The 20,865-nt window shown below is 31.8% G+C and overlaps 3 protein-coding genes across 3 annotated transcripts; all 3 read right to left on the bottom strand.

Moving 5' to 3' along the window:
- Positions 1–481: 481 nt before the first annotated feature.
- Positions 482–4,611, bottom strand: LOC110695392 (peroxidase 27-like). The gene is made up of 4 exons (XM_021872629.1): positions 4,319–4,611; positions 3,411–3,602; positions 3,126–3,291; positions 482–1,300 (listed from the first exon to the last, which is right to left on the bottom strand). The coding sequence occupies exons 1-4, from the start codon at positions 4,514–4,516 to the stop codon at positions 885–887; spliced, it is 972 nt and encodes a 323-aa protein (XP_021728321.1). The 5' UTR covers positions 4,517–4,611; the 3' UTR covers positions 482–884.
- Positions 4,612–9,822: 5,211 nt separating this feature from the next.
- Positions 9,823–12,423, bottom strand: LOC110695391 (peroxidase 27-like). Its single transcript, XM_021872628.1, has 4 exons — positions 12,134–12,423; positions 11,622–11,813; positions 11,313–11,478; positions 9,823–10,430 (listed from the first exon to the last, which is right to left on the bottom strand). The coding sequence occupies exons 1-4, from the start codon at positions 12,341–12,343 to the stop codon at positions 10,015–10,017; spliced, it is 984 nt and encodes a 327-aa protein (XP_021728320.1). The 5' UTR covers positions 12,344–12,423; the 3' UTR covers positions 9,823–10,014.
- Positions 12,424–18,159: 5,736 nt separating this feature from the next.
- Positions 18,160–19,647, bottom strand: LOC110695379. The gene has a single exon (XM_021872616.1). The coding sequence runs from the start codon at positions 19,645–19,647 to the stop codon at positions 18,160–18,162; it is 1,488 nt and encodes a 495-aa protein (XP_021728308.1).
- Between the last annotated feature and the right edge of the window lie 1,218 nt (positions 19,648–20,865).

Here is a 20,865-nt window from a genome sequence, read left to right as displayed (position 1 = left end):
TTTTGTCAACTCAAGTCAGCCCATTAACCCTGTCATATTGAGGGTACTTAACGTTTGTTTAACATTATGATCACTATAGCATTATGGCTAAATTATAGGAGAATCGCTGATAATGAAAGTTTAATGATATGTATCATTGATAAAACTCAGAACCTGAAGGGTATCATTGATAATTTCCCAAAAAGCTAGAAGTGGGTTGTTACGTATGAAATGATTTGTAACATTGGTGTAGATTAGTATGTATTTATAAACAGATTTTTTAGAATTATCCACTAGTTAGTGGTAATATAATTGTTTAATAACTCAGTTATCAATATCAAGAAAATCAACATGCCCTTTTTGGATTATAATCTTTTTTAAATTGTCGTTTATTTTAAAGAAAAAATAAATTTTTTTTAATTTGAATATGATTCAAATAAAGGGTAAATGATCGAAAAATATAGTCAATTGTTGAAATTCGGTCAAAGAACTCTCCTTACAATTTAAATGGGATACACATAACACGTTTATATATTAGAAACTTTCTCACAATGTCGACTATGTAACCTTTATGACAAATTTTCTTTCAACATATAACCTTGTGGAGCTATTAATTTTTCTTATTCAAACATGTTACAAGTACAAATCAAAAGAATAACAGCTCTACGAAACATAACAAGTACAATTTATTAAAAAAAAATTCAAAACATACAAGAAATTAAATAATCTTTCAAAGGAACGAACAACTCTACCCACAAAACAAATAATGGAGTAAGAGGATCATAGTTGACCAGTACAAGTAAAGAAAAATTCTCGATTCTTGTAGCTGACCTCGCCAATAAGATTAAAGCTCTGATGTTGTTGTGCAATGCATGAAAACATCATTAAAAATACAAGTAACCAATTTATAGATTAATTGAACCACAAGTTTTCCTGATTTCACCTTGGCTTCCTGTGAGTACACCAATATTGATCATTTTAGTCATAGATTCGGCGAAATCTTTAGCAAAAGTTGATCCGGCGGTCTTAACTTGGGTCTCTATATAAGTTCTAGTTTCTTGATCATCCATAAGAGTGGCGTCTGATGTAAAGAGCCCCCTCTTTTCGGTTACCATAGTGAAGTATTTTTCGTCGAAGACCTTAGGGGTAATTCGATCCATAAACACAAATGATTTCATGTCGCTTGGAGTGGGCGGGCATCTAGTTTTCAACCATTCGGCATACTTTGGGGATATTGAAGGATCGGTGTCTCCATTGCCAGTGAAATTGTACAAACGATTTCGGATGATGAAGCAGTGACCAACTCCAATAGTATGAGCACCTACGTAAAATTATTTAAGGGACAAGTTTTTAATATAAAAGTACGTAACAAATAATTTAACATCCACTTGTTAGTTAAATTTCGTAAAGGTAAAATTTAAAATAGATCCGATGCACGATAACTTATTGTGCAGCCAACTATTTAATAATATATCATACGAAATGTGATTATATCCTTACAAAAATGATTATATCATCTAGAAACTGATTATAATGAAAATGTATCATTCAAACATTGAATTTCTCATTTAAAAAAAAAAGTATCAAATAATAGTTAAATCATTCAAAAAATAATTATATTATTCAAAAGATAATTACTACCTCCGTTAACAGTTATTTGCAACGAAAAGAACATGCGCGGACTCCTAGGCAAAAGTTTTTAAGTATGATTATTAAAAAACAAGGGTATGTGCTTAAGGCCTTAAGTATTAATCCTACTACTACCCAAAAAAAAAACACACAATTAACCAAAAACCCAGAACCACCAAACCCAAAACCACCAACCACCAGAACCACCAAAGCCACCGAAACCCAAAACCACCACCGAAACCACCGGATTCCGACCACAAACCCAAGAAAACCACCGACGACCCATCAAAACTACTATACCGCCACCGAAACCCTTTAACGACTCACCAAAAACCACCCTGACTACTTCCCTTTGACAAACCACCAAATTAAAACCACCCCCACGAACCACCAAAATAAACGAAGAACCACCGAAACACTTCGACTACCACCAAAATCAACCCCACGAACTCAGCGAACCCAACCAAAAAAATCACCCCCACAAACCACCAAAATCAGCGACACCCTCGACCAAGACCCAGAAGAACTAACCCACAACCCACAAATTCAGATCCCGAACCCGCAAAACCAAGACCATTATCCCAGATCTTAATTGAGTGTGTTTCTTATTCCATTCATGAAAAGTGGTTGAATGAGGAGAGAGAAAGTTAATGTTGAAGAGGATAAAGATGGAGATATTAGATTATGGAGAGGAGGAAGAGGAAGAAGATGATGGAGGGAGAGAGAAAAAGATAATGGGGAAGATGATGAATTGATGAATATGGATTGATGATTATTGAAAGATAAAATAAGCTTAATTAGATTAGATTAGTTTTTAATCAATTAAGGTTTGAGTATGTAATTGATGTTATAAAGTTTTAAGTAAGGGTGTTTTTGTAATTTCATTTAAAAAAAGTTTCTAAAAATGGAAAGATTTGGGAATGTTGCAAATAATAGTTAGCACCCGTTTTTAGTAAATGTTGCAAATAACTGTTAACGGAGGTAGTATATCATTTCACTAATATGGTTTAAAATATGATTCTGTCATTCAAAATATGATTTATAACAAGATAACTATTTCATTAAAAAAGTGATTATGTCAATGTGATTATATTATTTGGAGGATGCCCCAATTTCTCATTGTGAGAAACAAATTTTGTTTCTCACATGCCATTTTCGTAAATAAATCAACAACTTTATTCAATTGTGGAGCCTACAATAATGAAAAAGTTGTTGATTTATTCACGAAAATGCCCCATGAGAAACAAATTTCATTTCTCACCATGAGAAATAGGGATTTTCCCTATTATTTGAGAGTATTAAATTTTGGATCTTGAATAATTTATTGTAAATCAGATCCATACTGATTATATTATTTGAGAGTATTAAATTTTGGATCTTGAATAATTTATTGTAAATCAGATCCATACAAAACCTGCTCGTTCGTAGATAATAGACACTTTCACTTTTATGCAACAACGTGTGTATATATAAACATGTATAACGGACAATAATGTAATTTTACTTTATTAAATTACCTGATAACACAACCAAATCTTTAGCAGTAAGACCCAAAGCTGCAAAATTTTGTTTAAGGGTAGTAACATTAGAAAATGGTGATGGTATAAGAGCATTGGCTTCCGAAGCCAATGATACTATCCCATCCCTTCGACCGGTTGGAACCTCCCACCATGGTCCGCTTATCTGCGCCAGTATAAAAAGATAGTAATTTGTTTAGTTATCAGAAAGTATATAATTACTCTGTATTAACATAATAATCTCTCTTAGCAGCTGGTGCTTTCAAAGTTTGATTGTAACTATACCGTTGTACTTGCATCTCGAGAAGCCAAAGCTAAAATATCAGCACAAGAAACAACACCGGGACATTTCTTTTCTAGAGCGGATTTGATTGCATCTATAACTTCAAACCCTCGTAGCGTTTCGTTGGGAATGGCTGTCTTCTCTGTTTGGTTGTTAGAAGCAGATGGATCTACGAGTACAGAAGCATCACAACCCTGCAAACAAGTGATCAAAGCCATTAATTAATTACTACATTTGTGTAACATTACCATTAAAGAATATTATTGATTGAGTTTGAATAAGATATTGACGTAATTGAGTCACTTGACTAATGACTATACGATAATAATTCAATTCAAACATCAAACAAAAATAACAGCTTGTATGAGGAACTAACCACCATGTATATTGTTATAATGTATGTACTGTACAAAACTAAAAATATACAAATTATAATTTAGTTCGTTGGTACTAAATATAATATAATAATTAATAAACACCTTAGGTACGTACAAGCTAGTTAGTTCTTTTGTTTATTTTTTTAGTGTAAATAAAGAGTCATAATTGTCAAATAATACACACTCCATTCTAATCAACCAAGTTAGATTACTTCTAATAATACTTATGACTACTAACAGTAGTAGATTATTTAAAGTATAATTTCTTACTTAAGATTTAAAGAATTCGGTTGACATATACTACCTCCGTTTCTTTTTAGTTGACACTTATTCCTTTTTAGGAAATTTTTTTTTAGTTGACACGTATTCTTTTAGGGTAACTTTTTTACCTTACATTTACAAGTTACCCTACTTGTTTTCTCATTCTCTCACTCTCTCTCCTCTCCTTAATATATGTGCCTAAATCAAACGCGTCAACTAAATAGAAACGGAGGAAGTATGCAACAAAAAAAAAAAGAATAAAAAAGGCATACCCTAACAGCACAGTCGTGGAAGTTCATTCTAATCAAACCAGCAGCAAAGTTGTGAACATGACTAACATATTGCTTAGTCATCCTATGAACAATTTCTTCGGCCTCAGGACACGAAGACTCGTAAAACCCAAGCTTCAAGCCTTGTGCATTCGCTATGGAAAAAATGAGAAAGATTGCGAGCAACCTGAGGTTTGTCATACTGAACTATATATCTTAGCTTAAGTAAGCTTACTTCTCTAAGAGTATATTTTTCTAGGATTATTTAGTTTGTATGATATAAATTTGTACGTAGAATGGTTGCATTATATACTAAAATTTATGGCATATTTTCACATGAGATAAATTAATATTGTACAATCTCAAAACCAAATTAGAAAACACGCATTTACATACAAAATATCAAATGCATTAAATTAATGCATGTTATATCATATGGACAGAAGATGTTATAATTACAACGTATTATGATGATGATTGATGATTGTTTAACTTAAATACAACAACTCTAAAAATAATCCGTAAATGACTAAACATAATTGTTATGATTATTTATTCGATTGATATTATCTTACTGTCTTACATGTATTATGTATATAATCAAACAAAGGCAATTTTTTTTAAAATATTATTGTTTTTTCTAATGATATATTATTGTATAGATATAGTTTGTCATTAATAGTATGAAGTTAAATTAGTGCTCTCATGCATTTTGGTTAGGAGCGAAACAACTATCCCAAATTATTAAGGGCGGCTGATGGCTTCGGACTATAATATATAATTGATCTTAATCGCCACCCTAGACAAGCTTGTTATATTGTTACATGTACAACTACAGGCTAAGTTAATTTTTACATGTAATAACGTAAATACTCTCTCGGTTTCAAAATAAAAGAGTGGTTAGTGTTTGCTCAAAGTAACTAGAATGTACCAAAAAGGATACATATATAGAGAAAGGATCAAAGGAAAAGGGTGATCCTGATTTCTTCTACCTATTTAGAAGTCTTGTTGTTTGGCTGACAAAATAAAATGAGGAAAGTTAAAATTCATGGGATTTTGTAATTTAGGTAGTTGATTGGTTGACACAAAAAAACAAAAATGGGAAAAGTTGGAATTTACGGGAATTTCTACTTCCCACAAAATGTAGGACGTAAATTACCTAGCCCCTCCTTGTTCATTCAATAATATTCATGAGAATTCCAATTTTCCATTGCACAACCAAACTTACAGAAATTTCTAGGAAATTCATTTGGAAAATAATTCCCATGAAATACAACTTTCTATGTAAATTTATTTCCCATGTCAACCAAATGAATTAAGATTCCTCTTGCAAAGTTGCAGTTGTTCCTTATCAAACTAATGTTTGGTTCAACCTTCAAAGTGAACGGTAGATTTTTATCAATACTCGGTGTTAGTTTTAATTTGGACACAAATAACGTTCTTGAGTATATAATTTTTATGAACATGATTGGGCTATATCATGTTATAAGTCAATAATCCCCTTTTTTCAGCTTATTTGAACTAAGGGTAATCCCCAAGTATTTCCTAAAAGAGAAACTAGACTTGAAATTGCATAATATAGCAAGCTGATGCCTAATATTATAATCCATTTTACTGGGAAAAATAATACTAGATTTGAGATCATTGACCTTTAAACAAGAAAAAAAACACCAAACTCGCATTAAGAATGCTCATTATATTACTTAAGTTTTGAACATTGGCTATACCAAATAGAAAAACATCATCAACATAGAATAAGTGAGAAAGATTGTAGTTTTTAAAAATTTTGAGAGGCTTCCAATTACATTTCCTCACACTATTCTCAATCAAAAGAGATAGTCTTTCCATGCATAAGACAAAAGGATAAGAGGAAAGGGGATCTCCTTGTCTTATCCCTCTTAAAGGCTTAAAGTTGTCCGTAATCTCTCCATCCCAAAGAATAGAAATTTGAATGGAAGAGACACAATGCATACCTCAGCTTAATTACAGAAAGGGGAAAACCAAAGCAAGAAAGAGTATCTGAAATGAAAGACCATTCCAGATAGTCATAAGCTTTAGCAAGATCTAACTTTAAAGCCATCAAATTTTTACCTTTTTTGCTTTTATGAAACTGATGAGCAACTTCTTTAATAAGAATGATATTATCACCCATGCACATGTTCTTAATAAAACTGGATTGGAAAGGACTTATAACACGATGCAACACGCCTAGAAGAAATGATTTTTGTGACAAGCTGATAGATAGTATTGCAAAGGCCTATAGATAGGTCTAAACTCAGACATGGAAGTAGGATGATATTTCTTTGGAATAAGGGAAATGTAAGAATGGTTAACATTATCAGGGATAAGGGAGGCTGAGAAGATTTATACAACAAACTCATGAATGGCCACCCCAATGTCTTCCCAAAACTGTTGGTAAAAGAGAGGCTGAATACCATCAAGACTAGGACTTTTAATGGGATCCATTCAAAACAAATTTAACTTGTGTAATTTTAAAAATTACAAATAGCATTATTGTAGACATCTGATTATGTCTCCCGAAAAACCAAGCTTAGTGATAAGTACATTTCACGTCATTGATATCAAGCGAGGTGAAATTTGAAAGAGTCTCGTGAATTCTTCAGTTGTCTAAAATGTTTAAATAAAAATAATTCATTTCTATTTTCGAAAATCATTCATTTCGTATCCTATATATGAAAAAAGTTTAATCCAGTTTAGTATATTCTATAATTAGGGTCCAATAATAGTGTATTTGGATAGGGTTTGAAAAGACCTTTCCAACGATATATTATAAGCCTAATTCCGAGTTATAACGAGGAAGTTACGGTCAAAATACTAAACTAGGTCTAAACGAGTTTGATGTGCAACCCAATGACATGTGGAGGGTCCATTAATCTTAATTATATTTCTAAACCAATTAGGATTAATTAGCAGCTTCTATAAGTTTCTAAAAGATCCTAATTATCCTTTTTGAAAAGATACGATTAAAGAATTTGAAATTGAATCCTCTTTTTGAAAGTCCTAATTCTATTCAAAATAAAAGACCTTGAAAGGTGATAAGATATTATTTTTGTGCCTCATAATTTTAATTTAAATCATAGATGGTTGGATAGCCCTTGAAAGTATCTCTATAATGATATATTATAATATTAATTCTGAGCTATAACGAAAAAGATATGAAAGAAATACGAAACTCTATCCAAAACTAACATCATTCCATACTATTTCGTCCATATCTTTTATTCTTCAAAATATTTTAATCTGATTCTAATTGGGTTGGAAAGTAGAGTTCAAGAGCTTAGCTTTCCGACAACATATTATATGACTTATTTCGACTTCTAGATCAAAATATATGATTAAAAACAAACTCTACAAAAAACTATTTTTATCGCGCCGCGATACTTTTTATCTTGCCACGTCAAAAGGAATTTATTCCGGTCCAAATTTTAACTCTTTTCTAATTGTTTTCGGTCGTTTTTCTCTATACATAGGGTCATATTTCCCTGTTTTTAATCATCAACAATCATCTTTCTATTCTTTCTCTCAAAGCTAGAAAATTATTCTTTTTCCCTCTTTCTAAGCCTTACCTTTTCAAAAACATCATTCGTCCATCACGAGACTTAGACACACCTAGCCAAGCTCGAAGTTGCTTTCACCCTAGATGTGAAAGGTTGATACTGAGGGTTTTGTCCCAAATCTTATTTCAATTATTTGATTAGATATATTATTTAATATTTTTATTAAAGTTACTAACGTGTGTATTGTTTTGATAGAAAGAAATATGAGGCAACAAAGTGAGTAATTTCATTGTTATATTTCTTTAAAAAGCATGTTTAGGTTATTCTAATTCCTAGTATCATGTTAGCATGTTATTTATTAAAACCTAGTATCATGTTTAGGTTGCTTCCTATTTCTTCTATCATGTTAGTATCATGTTAAGGCTAAAGCTTTGATCTTTATTGTTTAGTGACATGCTAGGATTTGTTATTAATCTTGTTAGTATCATGCCTAGGATCTTGCTAATATTAATTCTTTGATGAGATTAATATTATTTTGATGATGATGATTTGTTGTATCAATAATTATTATGTTGCTTGATATATTATTGTTATTTCTTGATCACGCCCTCTCTTGCAGGTTTAAGGGAAATTTGTAATTGAAATTACGCTTATAAGATAATTAATAATTTTATTTAGGCTAATATGATTTTAATTCAAGTGATCGCCAATAATACATTTATTTGTGCATTGATATTCAACAAACATAGATTAAACAGGTTTAGGGTTAATATAATGATTGTATGTTAGTTAGAAAGCGCACATGAATATGAGAAGAATAAAGTAGAGGCATATTTCGGACAGGTTCAATCTCTTTTAGATTGGATTTGTACCTTCATCCCCGAATATCCAGTCATGATTCAGGACCACTATGGAGTTAACGATCTCTAGGATCGTGAAGGGATCTAACCTTCACCCTGTGAACAGTTTACATGTTCCTAAAACTTATTGGCAACTCTTTTGCTCTAGCTTTCTTCCCTTTTGACGCCACCATACTTAAGTGTATGATCACAGTGGGGCTCAAGTGTGGGATGCTTGAAATATTCCCTACAGTTATAAACTGGTTTAATTTTAAAAATTAAAAATTTGATTGAATAAATAAAAAAACCAAAGCAATGCATCTTGTGTACGACTTGTCACACCATGTGACCGTTTGTAAAAGACCGAAGTAATTAATAAGTACAATACTAACCGAGTAACCACAGTAATACTAATCGAGTAACCCTTATAATACTGATTGAGTAGCCCCTATAATACTAAAGAAATAACCTTTATAATGGCTAGACTCACCACCAGCATATAAGAATTTGTGAAAATAAAAATCATTAGTTAAGTAAAGAAAATTTACGCCCACTTGTTTTTATCTACTTGTTAGGTTGCAAGTGTGACTTGTTGTCTCACATGGAAAAATTAAAAAAAAAAAAAAAGAATAATTAGTTTATAACATAAGTGAGCTACTCCTTCTATTATCATATTATTTTAGAATGTAACCTTACTTGGACTTATGGGTGGGGTTTTCCCTCCCCCTTGTCTCTCCCTTGATTCTTAACAATGGTATCAAACCTGATGGTTCAGTTGGGCCGTCTCTTCCTAACAATGGTATCAAACCCAATGGTTTTGTTAGGCCGCCTCTCGCACCCGGAGTGCTTTAAGGGTTTGGGTGCATATATAGTTTCCGCTTAAGGGGGAGTATTTCGAACTCACACTTGAGGGGGAGATTGTTAGGTTGCAAGTGTTAGTTGTTGTCCCACATGGAATAATTAAACAATGAACAATTATTTATAACTTAAGTGAGCTACTCCTTATGTTGTCATATGATTTTTAAATGAAATCTCTCTTAGGCTTATGTGTGGGCTTTTCTTCTAAATGGTCTTTGTGCCTCACCTTATCATAAAAACTTATTCTTGAATAAGTAATTGAAGTTTGATACACTCAAAATTTTATTTAAAATCATTCACTTTGAAAATTTATTCATTTGAACATTAATAATAAGCTACAAGTTCAAATTCAAAAAATTTGTGAAGCCAATTTCTCTGGTCCTAGACATGATGCAATGAGAGAATTAAAATAAAAAAAAAAAAAAAAAACTTAATGTAACGAATATAATGAAATAGCCTTAACAAATAGATTGAATTTTTTAATCTATTGATTAACTGCACCACAAGTCTTCCTGATTTCACCTTGGCTTCCAGTAAGCACACCAATATTGATCATTTTGGTCATAGACACCGCGAAATCATCAGCAAAAGTTGATCCCTTGGTCTTAACTTGGGTCTCGATGTAACTTTTAGTTTCTTGATCGGTCATAAGTGTGGCATCCGACACGAAGAGCCCCCTATTTTGGGTTACCATAGTGTAGTACTTTTCGTCGAAGACCTTAGGGGTAATTCGATCCATAAACACAAAAGATGTTGAATCACTTGCAATAGGAAGACACCTAGTTTTCAACCAGTCGGCGTAATGTGGTGATAGTGTGGGATCGGTGTCACCTTTTCCGGTGAAATTGTACAAACGACTACGGATGATGAAGCAGTGACCAACTCCAATGGTGTGAGCACCTATAAAAAATGTAAGGGAAATTTTTTAATACAATGTACAAAATTGTGTTTTTGCAAAACCTAAATGCTTGTACGGAGTAGAACTTTTGTGTAAATGTGTGCTTGACTGCTTGTGTGTGTCAACCTGTGTATGATATGAGAGCCACAAACTGCATTGACTTTTTAGATGGTAATAAACTAATAATGTCATTTTATTTTTATTTTTTGGGTAATATTATACTCCCTCTAATCCTCTATCTCTTTATTAGAGTCCTCTATTTTTTTTTGGCAAATCAATATTAAAGTTTCATTATAAGAATCTGTTCATTTTTAGTAAGTGATTTTTTACAATTTTAACCTCTATCTCTTTATTAGAATCCTCTATCTTTTTTTGTGTCAAATGTTCTCGTCATTTATGACACACTATTTACTCTCTCTCTCTCTCTCTCTCTCTCTCTCTCTCTCTCTCTCTCTCTCTCTCTCTCTCTCTCTCTCTCTCTCTCTCTCTCTCTCTCTTTCTTTTTCTCTCGGTAGTTATTTAATGCAAGTAATGTATTTTGGTACTTGTTTAAGGAATTTACCAAAAACCTCAATTCCCGTGAAAAATGAGAAAGGGGACTCCGATCTAATAAAGAGACAGAGGGAGTACATACAAGCGTTAAAAACTCTCTTGAAATTGTATAAAATTAGGAATTTATGACAAAAACAAATGTAGATCAGCGTAATTAGTTTGTTTTTGTCATGATTTTATACATGTAAACAATTTTTTAGAGTGTTTTTAATGCTTATATGTAGTCTTAAGGGCTATGTATAATACTTTCCTTATATATATATATATATATATATATATATATATATATATATATATATATATATATTTGCTACAATGTATGTTAATATTACCTGATAAAACCACCAAATCCTTAGCAGAAAGACCTAAAGCTGCAAAGTTTTGTTTAAGAGTAGTAACGTCAGAAAATGGTGATGGAATAAGTGCATTGGCCTCTGATTCCAATGATACTTTCCCATCCCTTCGACCTGTTGGAACCTCCCACCATGGACCGTTTATCTGTAAGAAAATAAATAACTATGTTTTAGTAATACAACAAAGTAAATTGATTGCATAGTCTTGACTCACATATGAAATTTATTTTACATTTTATAAATAAGAATAAAACTATGATAGGTTTATGTTAAAATTTGGATTATTACCGTGGTAATAGCATCTCGGGATGCCAAAGCTAAGATATCAGCACAAGAAACAACACCAGGGCACTTCTTTTCTAGAGCGGACTTAATTGCATCAATGATCTCAAAACCTCGGAGTGTTGTGTTAGGAATGGCTGTCTTCTCTGTTTTGTTGTTGGAAGACGTTGGATTGATTAGTACAGAAGCATCACAGCCCTACAAATTAAAGAAAGGATCAATACCATCAATTACTGCACGTTCATTTGACTAAATATGTACTTGGCAACATGATCATCTAAAAGTCAACGCAAACATGATAAGCTAATTATTGGTGGTTATAAGAAACAAAATTGCAATCATGAACAACATGTGATTTTAATAGATTGAAAGAACTAATTTGGACCACCTAATTGTTACTTTAATTTGTACATTTATTTTTATATATTTGAAATCCGATCAAATTTATAAATAGAGAAAAATACTCTGTAACAGATATTTATATTTTAAGACGAGTTAAGAAATAAAAAGAGACATACCCTAACGGCGCAATCGTGAAAGTTCATTCTAATCAAACCAGCAGCAAAGTTAGGAACATGACTAACGTATTGCTTAGTGATTCTTTCAACAATTTCCTCGGCTTCGGGGCATGAAGTCTTGTAATAATCAAGCTTCAAGCCTTGAGCATTTGCCATGGCAAATATGGTGGCGAAAACAAGAAAGATTGAGGACAATTTGTGGTCTGCCATGTTGTATTATCTAAGTTACTTCGTTAGGATAAAATTGATTTAGAAGATGTACTTCTAGGAATGTTGTTTTGAATGTTGCAGGAAGAATGTTCGCGTTTTATACTTCAATTTATGGCATCTTCTCACATGAAAACGACTTTGATATATTTTTAAAAAACTAATCAAATAAATTATTGCAAACATGAATTTACATGCAATATCAAATACAAGAAATTGCACGTTAGCTCATATGGGTTGATCAAAGATGATACCATGACAACAAATAATGACAACTCTTTTATTAATCATGGTTCAACTTACATAAATACAACACTAATGTATATTTTGTTAGGGAAAATATATAGCATGTAACCTTTTGTTTTATGTGATTTTTTTTTTATGCAACTCTTTAACTTTGTCACTACTTTTAGAAGTAACCTTAAACTTGCAAAATATCATTAAATTGGAAGGTAAAGCAAACATCGTTAATTGTTTTACTTTGTTTCCTCTGCAACAATTCAATACCGTTAGTTGAACTCACTCTCGATCTGATCTCTTTCTCAATAATGGGGGGTCTAAGCACGCAATATATATCTCTCTTCTTCTTATTTTCTATATCCTCAATTTCAAGACGGAATACGATGAAGAAAGGCAACATCTAACAAACTTTATTTTCAATTCACATAGTTTCTAAAATTGAACCCAACCTAAAATTTTAATGCATTTACAATTTGAAAATTTACCATAACATTTACCATCCCGCATCATCCATTCAAATTAAACATCAAATCATTCTTTTCATTTGTACCATTTTAGTTTAAAAATAATGAAATTAATTAACATTACTGTTGTGTATTCCATCCAATTTAATGAGATTTAAAATTCTAAGGTTACCTCATGTAATAGTTAAAAAGTCAGGTAATTAATAGTTACAAGAGAGAAAATCCGGTTACACTTACGACCGTTCTTACACAAGAAGACAACTTGTATCGGGGGTAAGGGCCAGGTACAACTTTCATGGCCTGCTAACATGTACTGATATTAATTTAATTAATGACAAGGGTTGAATTAATACAATAATATATTTGATAGATATTATGTATATATAAAGTCAGACAAAATTGATAAAAACTTTTAGGAATTATTGTTTTAATTTTGTTCTAAGTTATTATAGTATTATTATAAGAGTTGTCCATAAATAAAATACTGAAGGTTAGATTAGTGTTGTCTCCATGGTTTAGTGCGAACAATTAGGCCAAATTATTGAAGGCAGTAGGCGGCTTGTGACTATAATATAAATTGAACCTTGATCGGCAAATTGGACAAGTTACTCGTTCAACTCGTACCTTAGACCACAAGTTAATTTTACTAATAATTAGTTTATGTTTGGGCCAAGTTCATTGTCTAACTTCTAAGCCCAGTGACCTAAAATTACAAAAATACCCCTTTATGATTCAGCCATCATTAATTATTGCAAAGTACAGATTTATCCTTAATCTGTCCAATCAAGTACAACTTGTGCCACCTGAAAGTATAACTATAAATAGCACTCCAATCATGAATGATGATAACTTTTTCCTAATTATCTCTCTACTTTCTCTCTCTAGAGAATATTGTTGCTGACTTAAGCATCGGAGGAGCTTTTCCGGGTCACACCCCCGGGGCAGTTAACCTTCCTTGTTTTGCAGGTTGAGCTCTCAGACGTGCAAGCGGAGCCCTCAGACATCCCTTTGCCAGGCAGAGCTAAAGGACGTTTGGGTAATTCTAACAATTAACTTTTGGACACCTTGATATACCACCAGGAGAATTCTATTTCCAGAAATAGTTTACATAAAATCTACTACGGCGATTTCTGTTCAAATTTAATAAAAACCTATTGCCTTCATTTTTTTTTTCATTTGTTCTTTATAAAATCTTGATAATTTCTAATTTTTCAAAGTAAAAATAAAAATTATAAAAAAAATTAAATAAAAAATTTATTTTTTCACTATATACCTCTGATTTTTTTTTGTTTATTCACCTTGTACATTTCAAATTTTTCAAATTCATCATTCACCCCTAAATTGTTACAAAAATTCACCATATATAATGACAACAAGATGAATGGAATTTGATTAATAATGCATCAAAACCACCTTAGATCTCTTATCTCATCCCCGAAACCACTCATATCCTTTCTCCAAACCCCGAAGCCATTCCAAATCTTCATAATCATATACGTATGATTGATTTTGAGGATGAAAAATGAAATTTTGGTGGTTTGGGGGTGAAAAAAGGAATGTATGTGGGTGGTTTTGAGGGTAGTGGAATGTATTTAGGTTGATTTCAGATCATAATTAACCCTAATAACTGATGAAAATAGCAATCACTAGTCATCAAGGGCATATGGTATATTTTTGTGAAAATTCGGGGGTATATGATAAATTCAAAAAAATTCAGGGGTATATGACAAATAAACAAAAAACTCAAAGGTATATGGTGAAAAAACAATATATATATATATATTTTAAAACCCCAAAGTTGCACATAACATTTAATGGAGGTAGTAAATGAAATTTAACAATTTTTCTATATTTTAAAGGAAATTTGGTGAAAAACTACCTATTATAGTCGAGAAACTACCTATTAAAAAAAAATGTTGTAATTGACTACCTAATTTTTTTAAAATGTTGTAATTTACTACCTTTACGCCGGATTATGAAGGAGTTTGACCAAAATTCTCCGACGTTGACTTGGTCAAGTGACACTTGGTGAAAGAAAAGGGTCATTAAGTGTCACGTGATGGTCATGTGACCAAGTTAACGCCGGAAAAATTTGGTCAAACTCCTTCATAATTCGGCTAAGGTAGTAAATTACAACAATTTTTGAAAATTAGGTAGTTAATTACAACATTTTTTTTAATAGGTAGTTTCTCACAAATTCTGGACTATAATAGGTAGTTTTTTACAAAATTTCCTATTTTAAAACATAGTTATCTAAATTCTTCTTGATTTTTTTTAAATATGTAATTTCTATTTTTTTTTAATTTAACTTATTATATTTTAATTATAATATTGTATTTAAATTTGTGCAAACAGAAAATATAAACAACAAAAAAAAACAAAGTAAGAGTAGTTATTTTGTACTTCAAGTATTTTTTTTTAAGAGAAAACAAGTAGATTTTGTTTTCACGACAATATTAACAAAACAATAAGAAAGGAAGTTGTGTTATAAAATTAAATTTTTACACATAGTTTTATGTATGATTTACCATAAATAAATAACACAGGGTCGATTGAGTGACCCCTGATCAATTGAGTCTAAATAAGTAACCTCTTATCAATCGAGTAACCCATGAATAAGTAACCCTGATCACAGTGTGTTCAGCTCCTACACAGAAAGCGCGCTCAAATTTTTATTCCTAGACGTAAAAACAAAATAGATCAATGGTATGATATATATATATATATATATATATATATATATATATATATATATATATATATATATATATATTTGTTCTTCTTTCTTATTATCGAAAATTTTGTTTATTTTTTTTTTTATTACTAAAGGCCTGTTTATTTCAGGGGTGCTCAGTTCAGATTAGTTCGGTTCAGTTTTGTGAAAACTCCAATTAGTTCAGTTCAGTTCAGTTCAACTCACTTCATTAAATACGAACAGACGTTAAGTTTTCAGGATACTTATAATTGTCACGATGGGTTTTGTATGATTATTGTGGACTTGTGGTAAAAATTTGGGACCTAATATTACTCTGAAATCATGGATGCTTTGGCTATTTAATAAATAAGTTTGCTCCCCCCCCCCAAAAAAAAAAAAAAAAAAAAAAAGGTGTAAGTATCACAAGACGACCCATTAATGATAGACATAACCGACATTAGACATTAGTGCCAGAAAAGACGACCCACTAATGATAGGTCTAAGTATTTTAATCCTGAACATGATCCAAACACTATCCTAGACAGTGAACCTAGAGCTTTATACAGCTTCAATTACTTAATTAATTACTATATTATGAGTTTTCTGTTCTTTTATTTGCAATATCATTAATAAAACTTATACAATCTTATAAGCCTGTTTGTGCTGTCATTCATAATTTGTTTGTATAAAAATTGAAAATCTAGTCATTAGTTTTGAATATGTAATAAATTGTGTTATTTTGGATTAATTTGATATCAAGTAGCGTGAAACTCCTCTATTCAAAAAAAAAAAAAAAGTAGCGTGAAACTCCAAATATTCATCAATCAATCATCAATCTATCTATACTATATACTCCCTCCATTTTTTAATACTTGCTTCATTTCTCCATGCTCGGATTTTAAGGAGAAATTGCAAAAAGTGATAAAATATAGATAGTAGGGTTAGTGGAAGGTAAATGGGAGGAGAGAGGATGTAAAAGTAATAAATCGGGTCCCATTAGTTGAGAGAAATGAAATATTATAAAAGCTTTCCAAATAAGGAAATAGAACAAGTATTTAAAAACGGCCGCAAAAGGAAAGTGGAGCAAGTATTTAAAAATGGATGCAATACTAAAGTAATCACCAAATGTGACACTTGGCATGATTTTATGAAAAATTTTCCCTCCAAAATGCTCTTTTTTTAAAAAATAAAAAAAAAAATTAAAAAAAAATCTATTTAAAAAATTTAAAGAATAGACATTAATAAATTCAAATTTAAAAATAAAAAAAGTGTTACATAAGTCATTTAATTTCAATTAACTCTATTTCAATTGACTACTAGATTAGTTCCGTGTGGTGCATGATTATAACAAAATATTGCAGTAAAGAACTACAAATACAAATGATCCTTTAAAATTTGTCATAAATTCATTGTTAGAAGGTGAAAATCCTAACACAATATTTTTATACTCATATTTCATAAGTATGTATAAATAAATAGCTTTAATTCCTTGTTAAATGATCAAAAATTTAAAATAAATTGATAGATAAAATTTGATGTGTATTTTGACGGTTTATATTTGATGGAAGGATTTGAGTGATTTTAATGGTGGAAATTTGAAAGATAGTCTTAGAAGGCAACGACTTCTAAGTTTGATTTTAGGAGTAACGATCCCAAAACCCTAGTTAACAACTAGTTTGAACCTTAACAAAGTTCTCTTCAAGCAAAAGCTCAATAATCTCAAATTATAATTCATAAAACATCCTGTTAAAATAATTGACATACAACTAGTATATATAGGAAAAATAAATCTATCCTACTTGCCCTGCAAGCAAACTAAATAAAAAGCCCTAATAATTAATTAATGAACCAAGAGAGCCCACTAATTAATTAACACAACTTTGGAAGCCCAAGGCCCCATAACTACTACTAAGAAAATAATAAAAACATTATTAAAAACTCACTTGTAAAACCCCTACTTTAAGAGTAAGGTAAAACCAAGAGAGTACCTAAATAAAGCAATAAAAATAGTTATAAGGAAGGGGACTCGATTCACATCATTCCCTCCCTCTTAAAAAAAACTTGCCCTCAAGTTTCGTTCGGAAGACAAGGTACCAAGTCACTAGCCCTCATAGTAGCGCAAATTCCCGCTCCAAGAAGTACTTGAAAAGTATCATAATTCTCCCTATGCACAATCTTGAAAGGTCCTTCCTCTAATGGTTCATTCTTACCTCTAGAATTATTAAAGATTTTTTGAGCATTTAAAGATAAGAAAACATACTCACCAATCTCAAAAGGGTGTTGGTTTCTCAATGACAACATATTAGCCCTTCTTTCCTTTTTGTTAAGTTTAGGCATAATCAACAACTCTCTAGCAGGAGCTTGAATAGGTGGCGCCTTAGGGGGTAAAGGATGTAATTGGACTCTCTTATCCCCAACCTTCACTGAATAAACATTTGTAACACCATTAAATAACACCCCTCGATCAATTGCCAAGGACGACCCAAGAGTATAGAACAAGCAGTCATAGGTAAAATATCACACCATACACTATCAGAATATGAACCCATGGAAAAGTTCACCAAAGCTTGCCTTTTAACTTGTAGTCCATCTCCATCATGTAACCAATTAAGCTTGTAAGGAGTAGGATGGTCCCTAGTAGAAAGATTCATAGTGTCAACCAACTTAGTAGATGCAACATTGGTGCACGATCCCGTATCTATAATCAACGAGCAACTCCTATCACCCACTTTGCATATAGTATGGAACAAATTTTTCCTTTGCTCATGTGTAGTAGGAGGAACAAAATTAGCATGCAAAACTCTCCTTAAGATACCGATATGGTGATGTTCAGGTTCAGGAGTAATCTTTTCTTGACCCTCAAACTCTTCAAAATCAAACTCTTCCTCTGTATTGAGCAAACATGTACTCTCCTTCTCTTTCTCTTCTTGGTCAAGATAAGCCAACAACATTCTATGTTCCTTCTTGGATACCGTCACTTTGTTACCACAATCTCTAGCAATGTGTCCCATGCCTTGACACTTGAAACAAACTTTTTTCGCCAATGCAGCTTGTTCGGGAGTAACAACAATCATCTTCCCTTCATTGTTTGAATTGTTAGAGTTGATATTCGAACCCTCACCATTAAAGAATGACTTCCTCTCCTTGAAATAAGAAATTTTCTTTTCTTTCTCCTGTTTCTCAAATCTCTCTGCCAACCTTAAGACATCATCAAAGAACACATAATTTGATGTTTCCACCTTGTGAGAAATCGAAGGTGTTAACCCTTTTATGTATCGTCCAATCTTCATCTCCTCTTTTTCCTGCAAATCACAAAGCATGCACAATTTCTCAAACTCTTTAGTGTATTCAGCGACACTAAGATTCTTTTGTTCAAGATGATTCAACTTCAAGAATTGATCTTGGATAAATTCCCGTGGTAGGAACCGTTTCCTTAATTGTCTCTTCAACTCGTTCCAAGTATTAATTCGTGGCTCATCTTCTCTCAATCTCTTGGCACGTAAATTCTCAAACCATAGAGAAGCATATCTCGTCAGTTTTAGGTTTGCAACCTTGTAGGCTTTTTGCTCATCAAAACCTTTATAATCAAAGACCTTTTCCATCTGACGAACCCAATCTAAAAAGTCTTCGGCATCCCCATCACCTGTAAATTCCGGAAGTTCCAACAACTTCAAATCTCGATCATTGTCAATTGGAAAATTTCTCATGATTCCCCTAGGTTGTTCGTTGTTGATTATTCTTCCTTCCCCAATCACTTGAGTAGACAAAGTTTCAACCCTTTGATTGGTTTGAGCAATTTCTTGTGTACTCTTCTCAATTTTCTCATTCATTCGTTCAAGACTCGCATTAAAATTTCTCATCATATCAACAAGCATAGTATCCAGATCTTCCTTTGTTAAAGTACTCATGATGTCAAAATAATCACAGTCCTATTCGTGGCCAATTATCTCCAAAAATAATAATCTTGCAGCAAGTCGTACTAAAGGCAATAAAAATATTTTGATAAAGCAAACAAAGCAACTAATTACCAAAATACAATCACCTTAAATTAGTATGCTTTAAAATTCAATTAATACCACCGACTACGATAACTGCAACACAACAATAATGACGGCACAACTTATTCTTCTAACTAAACCAATACTTTGTAATTTGGCAGCAATTCCACTAACTCACCAAGAAAATTAAGAGCACATACCAACAAGTAAACTACTATGTAGAAGTTACGAGTACCTTTTGCACAGATACCAACGAATTCTGCAATTCATCCGCTTGAGTACGAATAAGGATTTTTTTCTTCTTCTTATCAATCGTGTAAGTCGAGAGAACTTACAAAACCTAGGCTCTTGATACCAATTTGATGTGTATTTTGACGGTTTATATTTGATGGAAGGATTTGAGTGATTTTAATGGTGGAAATTTGAAAGATAGTCTTAGAAGGCAACGACTTCTAAGTTTGATTTTAGGAGTAACGATCCCAAAACCCTAGTTAACAACTAGTTTGAACCTTAACAAAGTTCTCTTCAAGCAAAAGCTCAATAATCTCAAATTATAATTCATAAAACATCCTGTTAAAATAATTGACATACAACTAGTATATATAGGAAAAATAAATCTATCCTACTTGCCCTGCAAGCAAACTAAATAAAAAGCCCTAATAATTAATTAATGAACCAAGAGAGCCCACTAATTAATTAACACAACTTTGGAAGCCCAAGGCCCCATAACTACTACTAAGAAAATAATAAAAACATTATTAAAAACTCACTTGTAAAACCCCTACTTTAAGAGTAAGGTAAAACCAAGAGAGTACCTAAATAAAGCAATAAAAATAGTTATAAGGAAGGGGACTCGATTCACATCAAAATCATAAGCCTATATAGTTAATGATATACTTATAATACATTCAATATTGCTTTCTAATTGCCCTCTAGTAGCCAACTTTAAAGTAATTAACACAACATCCGAATTGATGAATAACCAAAACCCTTTGATGTAGGAGCTGTAAAGACTCTACAAAATCAAAATATTAAGTCAAAATTTCATAACCATCAATCATCCTACTGTTGGAATAAGGGCCTGTTCATATTTACTGAACTGAGCTGAACTGAACTGAACTGAACTGA

The sequence above is a fragment of the Chenopodium quinoa genome, unplaced genomic scaffold (genome assembly GCF_001683475.1).
Source record: "Chenopodium quinoa cultivar QQ74 unplaced genomic scaffold, ASM168347v1, whole genome shotgun sequence".
NCBI lineage: Eukaryota > Viridiplantae > Streptophyta > Magnoliopsida > Caryophyllales > Amaranthaceae > Chenopodium > Chenopodium quinoa.
The sequence above is the reverse complement of the archived record's forward strand: the minus strand, read 5'-3'. Positions and strand labels throughout refer to the sequence as shown.

Coding starts and splice junctions, on each gene's coding strand:
- LOC110695391 (XM_021872628.1), bottom strand. CDS start 12,343: ATGGCAGACCACAAATTGTCCTCAATCTTTCTTGTTTTCGCCACCATA. Junction 11,479..11,621: donor CCCGAGATGCTATTACCACG/GTAATAATCCAA, acceptor ATTTTCTTACAG/ATAAACGGTCCATGGTGGGA. Junction 10,431..11,312: donor GGATTTGGTGGTTTTATCAG/GTAATATTAACA, acceptor CATTTTTTATAG/GTGCTCACACCATTGGAGTT.
- LOC110695379 (XM_021872616.1), bottom strand. CDS start 19,647: ATGAGTACTTTAACAAAGGAAGATCTGGATACTATGCTTGTTGATATG.
- LOC110695392 (XM_021872629.1), bottom strand. CDS start 4,516: ATGACAAACCTCAGGTTGCTCGCAATCTTTCTCATTTTTTCCATAGCG. Junction 3,292..3,410: donor CTCGAGATGCAAGTACAACG/GTATAGTTACAA, acceptor ATACTGGCGCAG/ATAAGCGGACCATGGTGGGA. Junction 1,301..3,125: donor AGATTTGGTTGTGTTATCAG/GTAATTTAATAA, acceptor AATTTTACGTAG/GTGCTCATACTATTGGAGTT.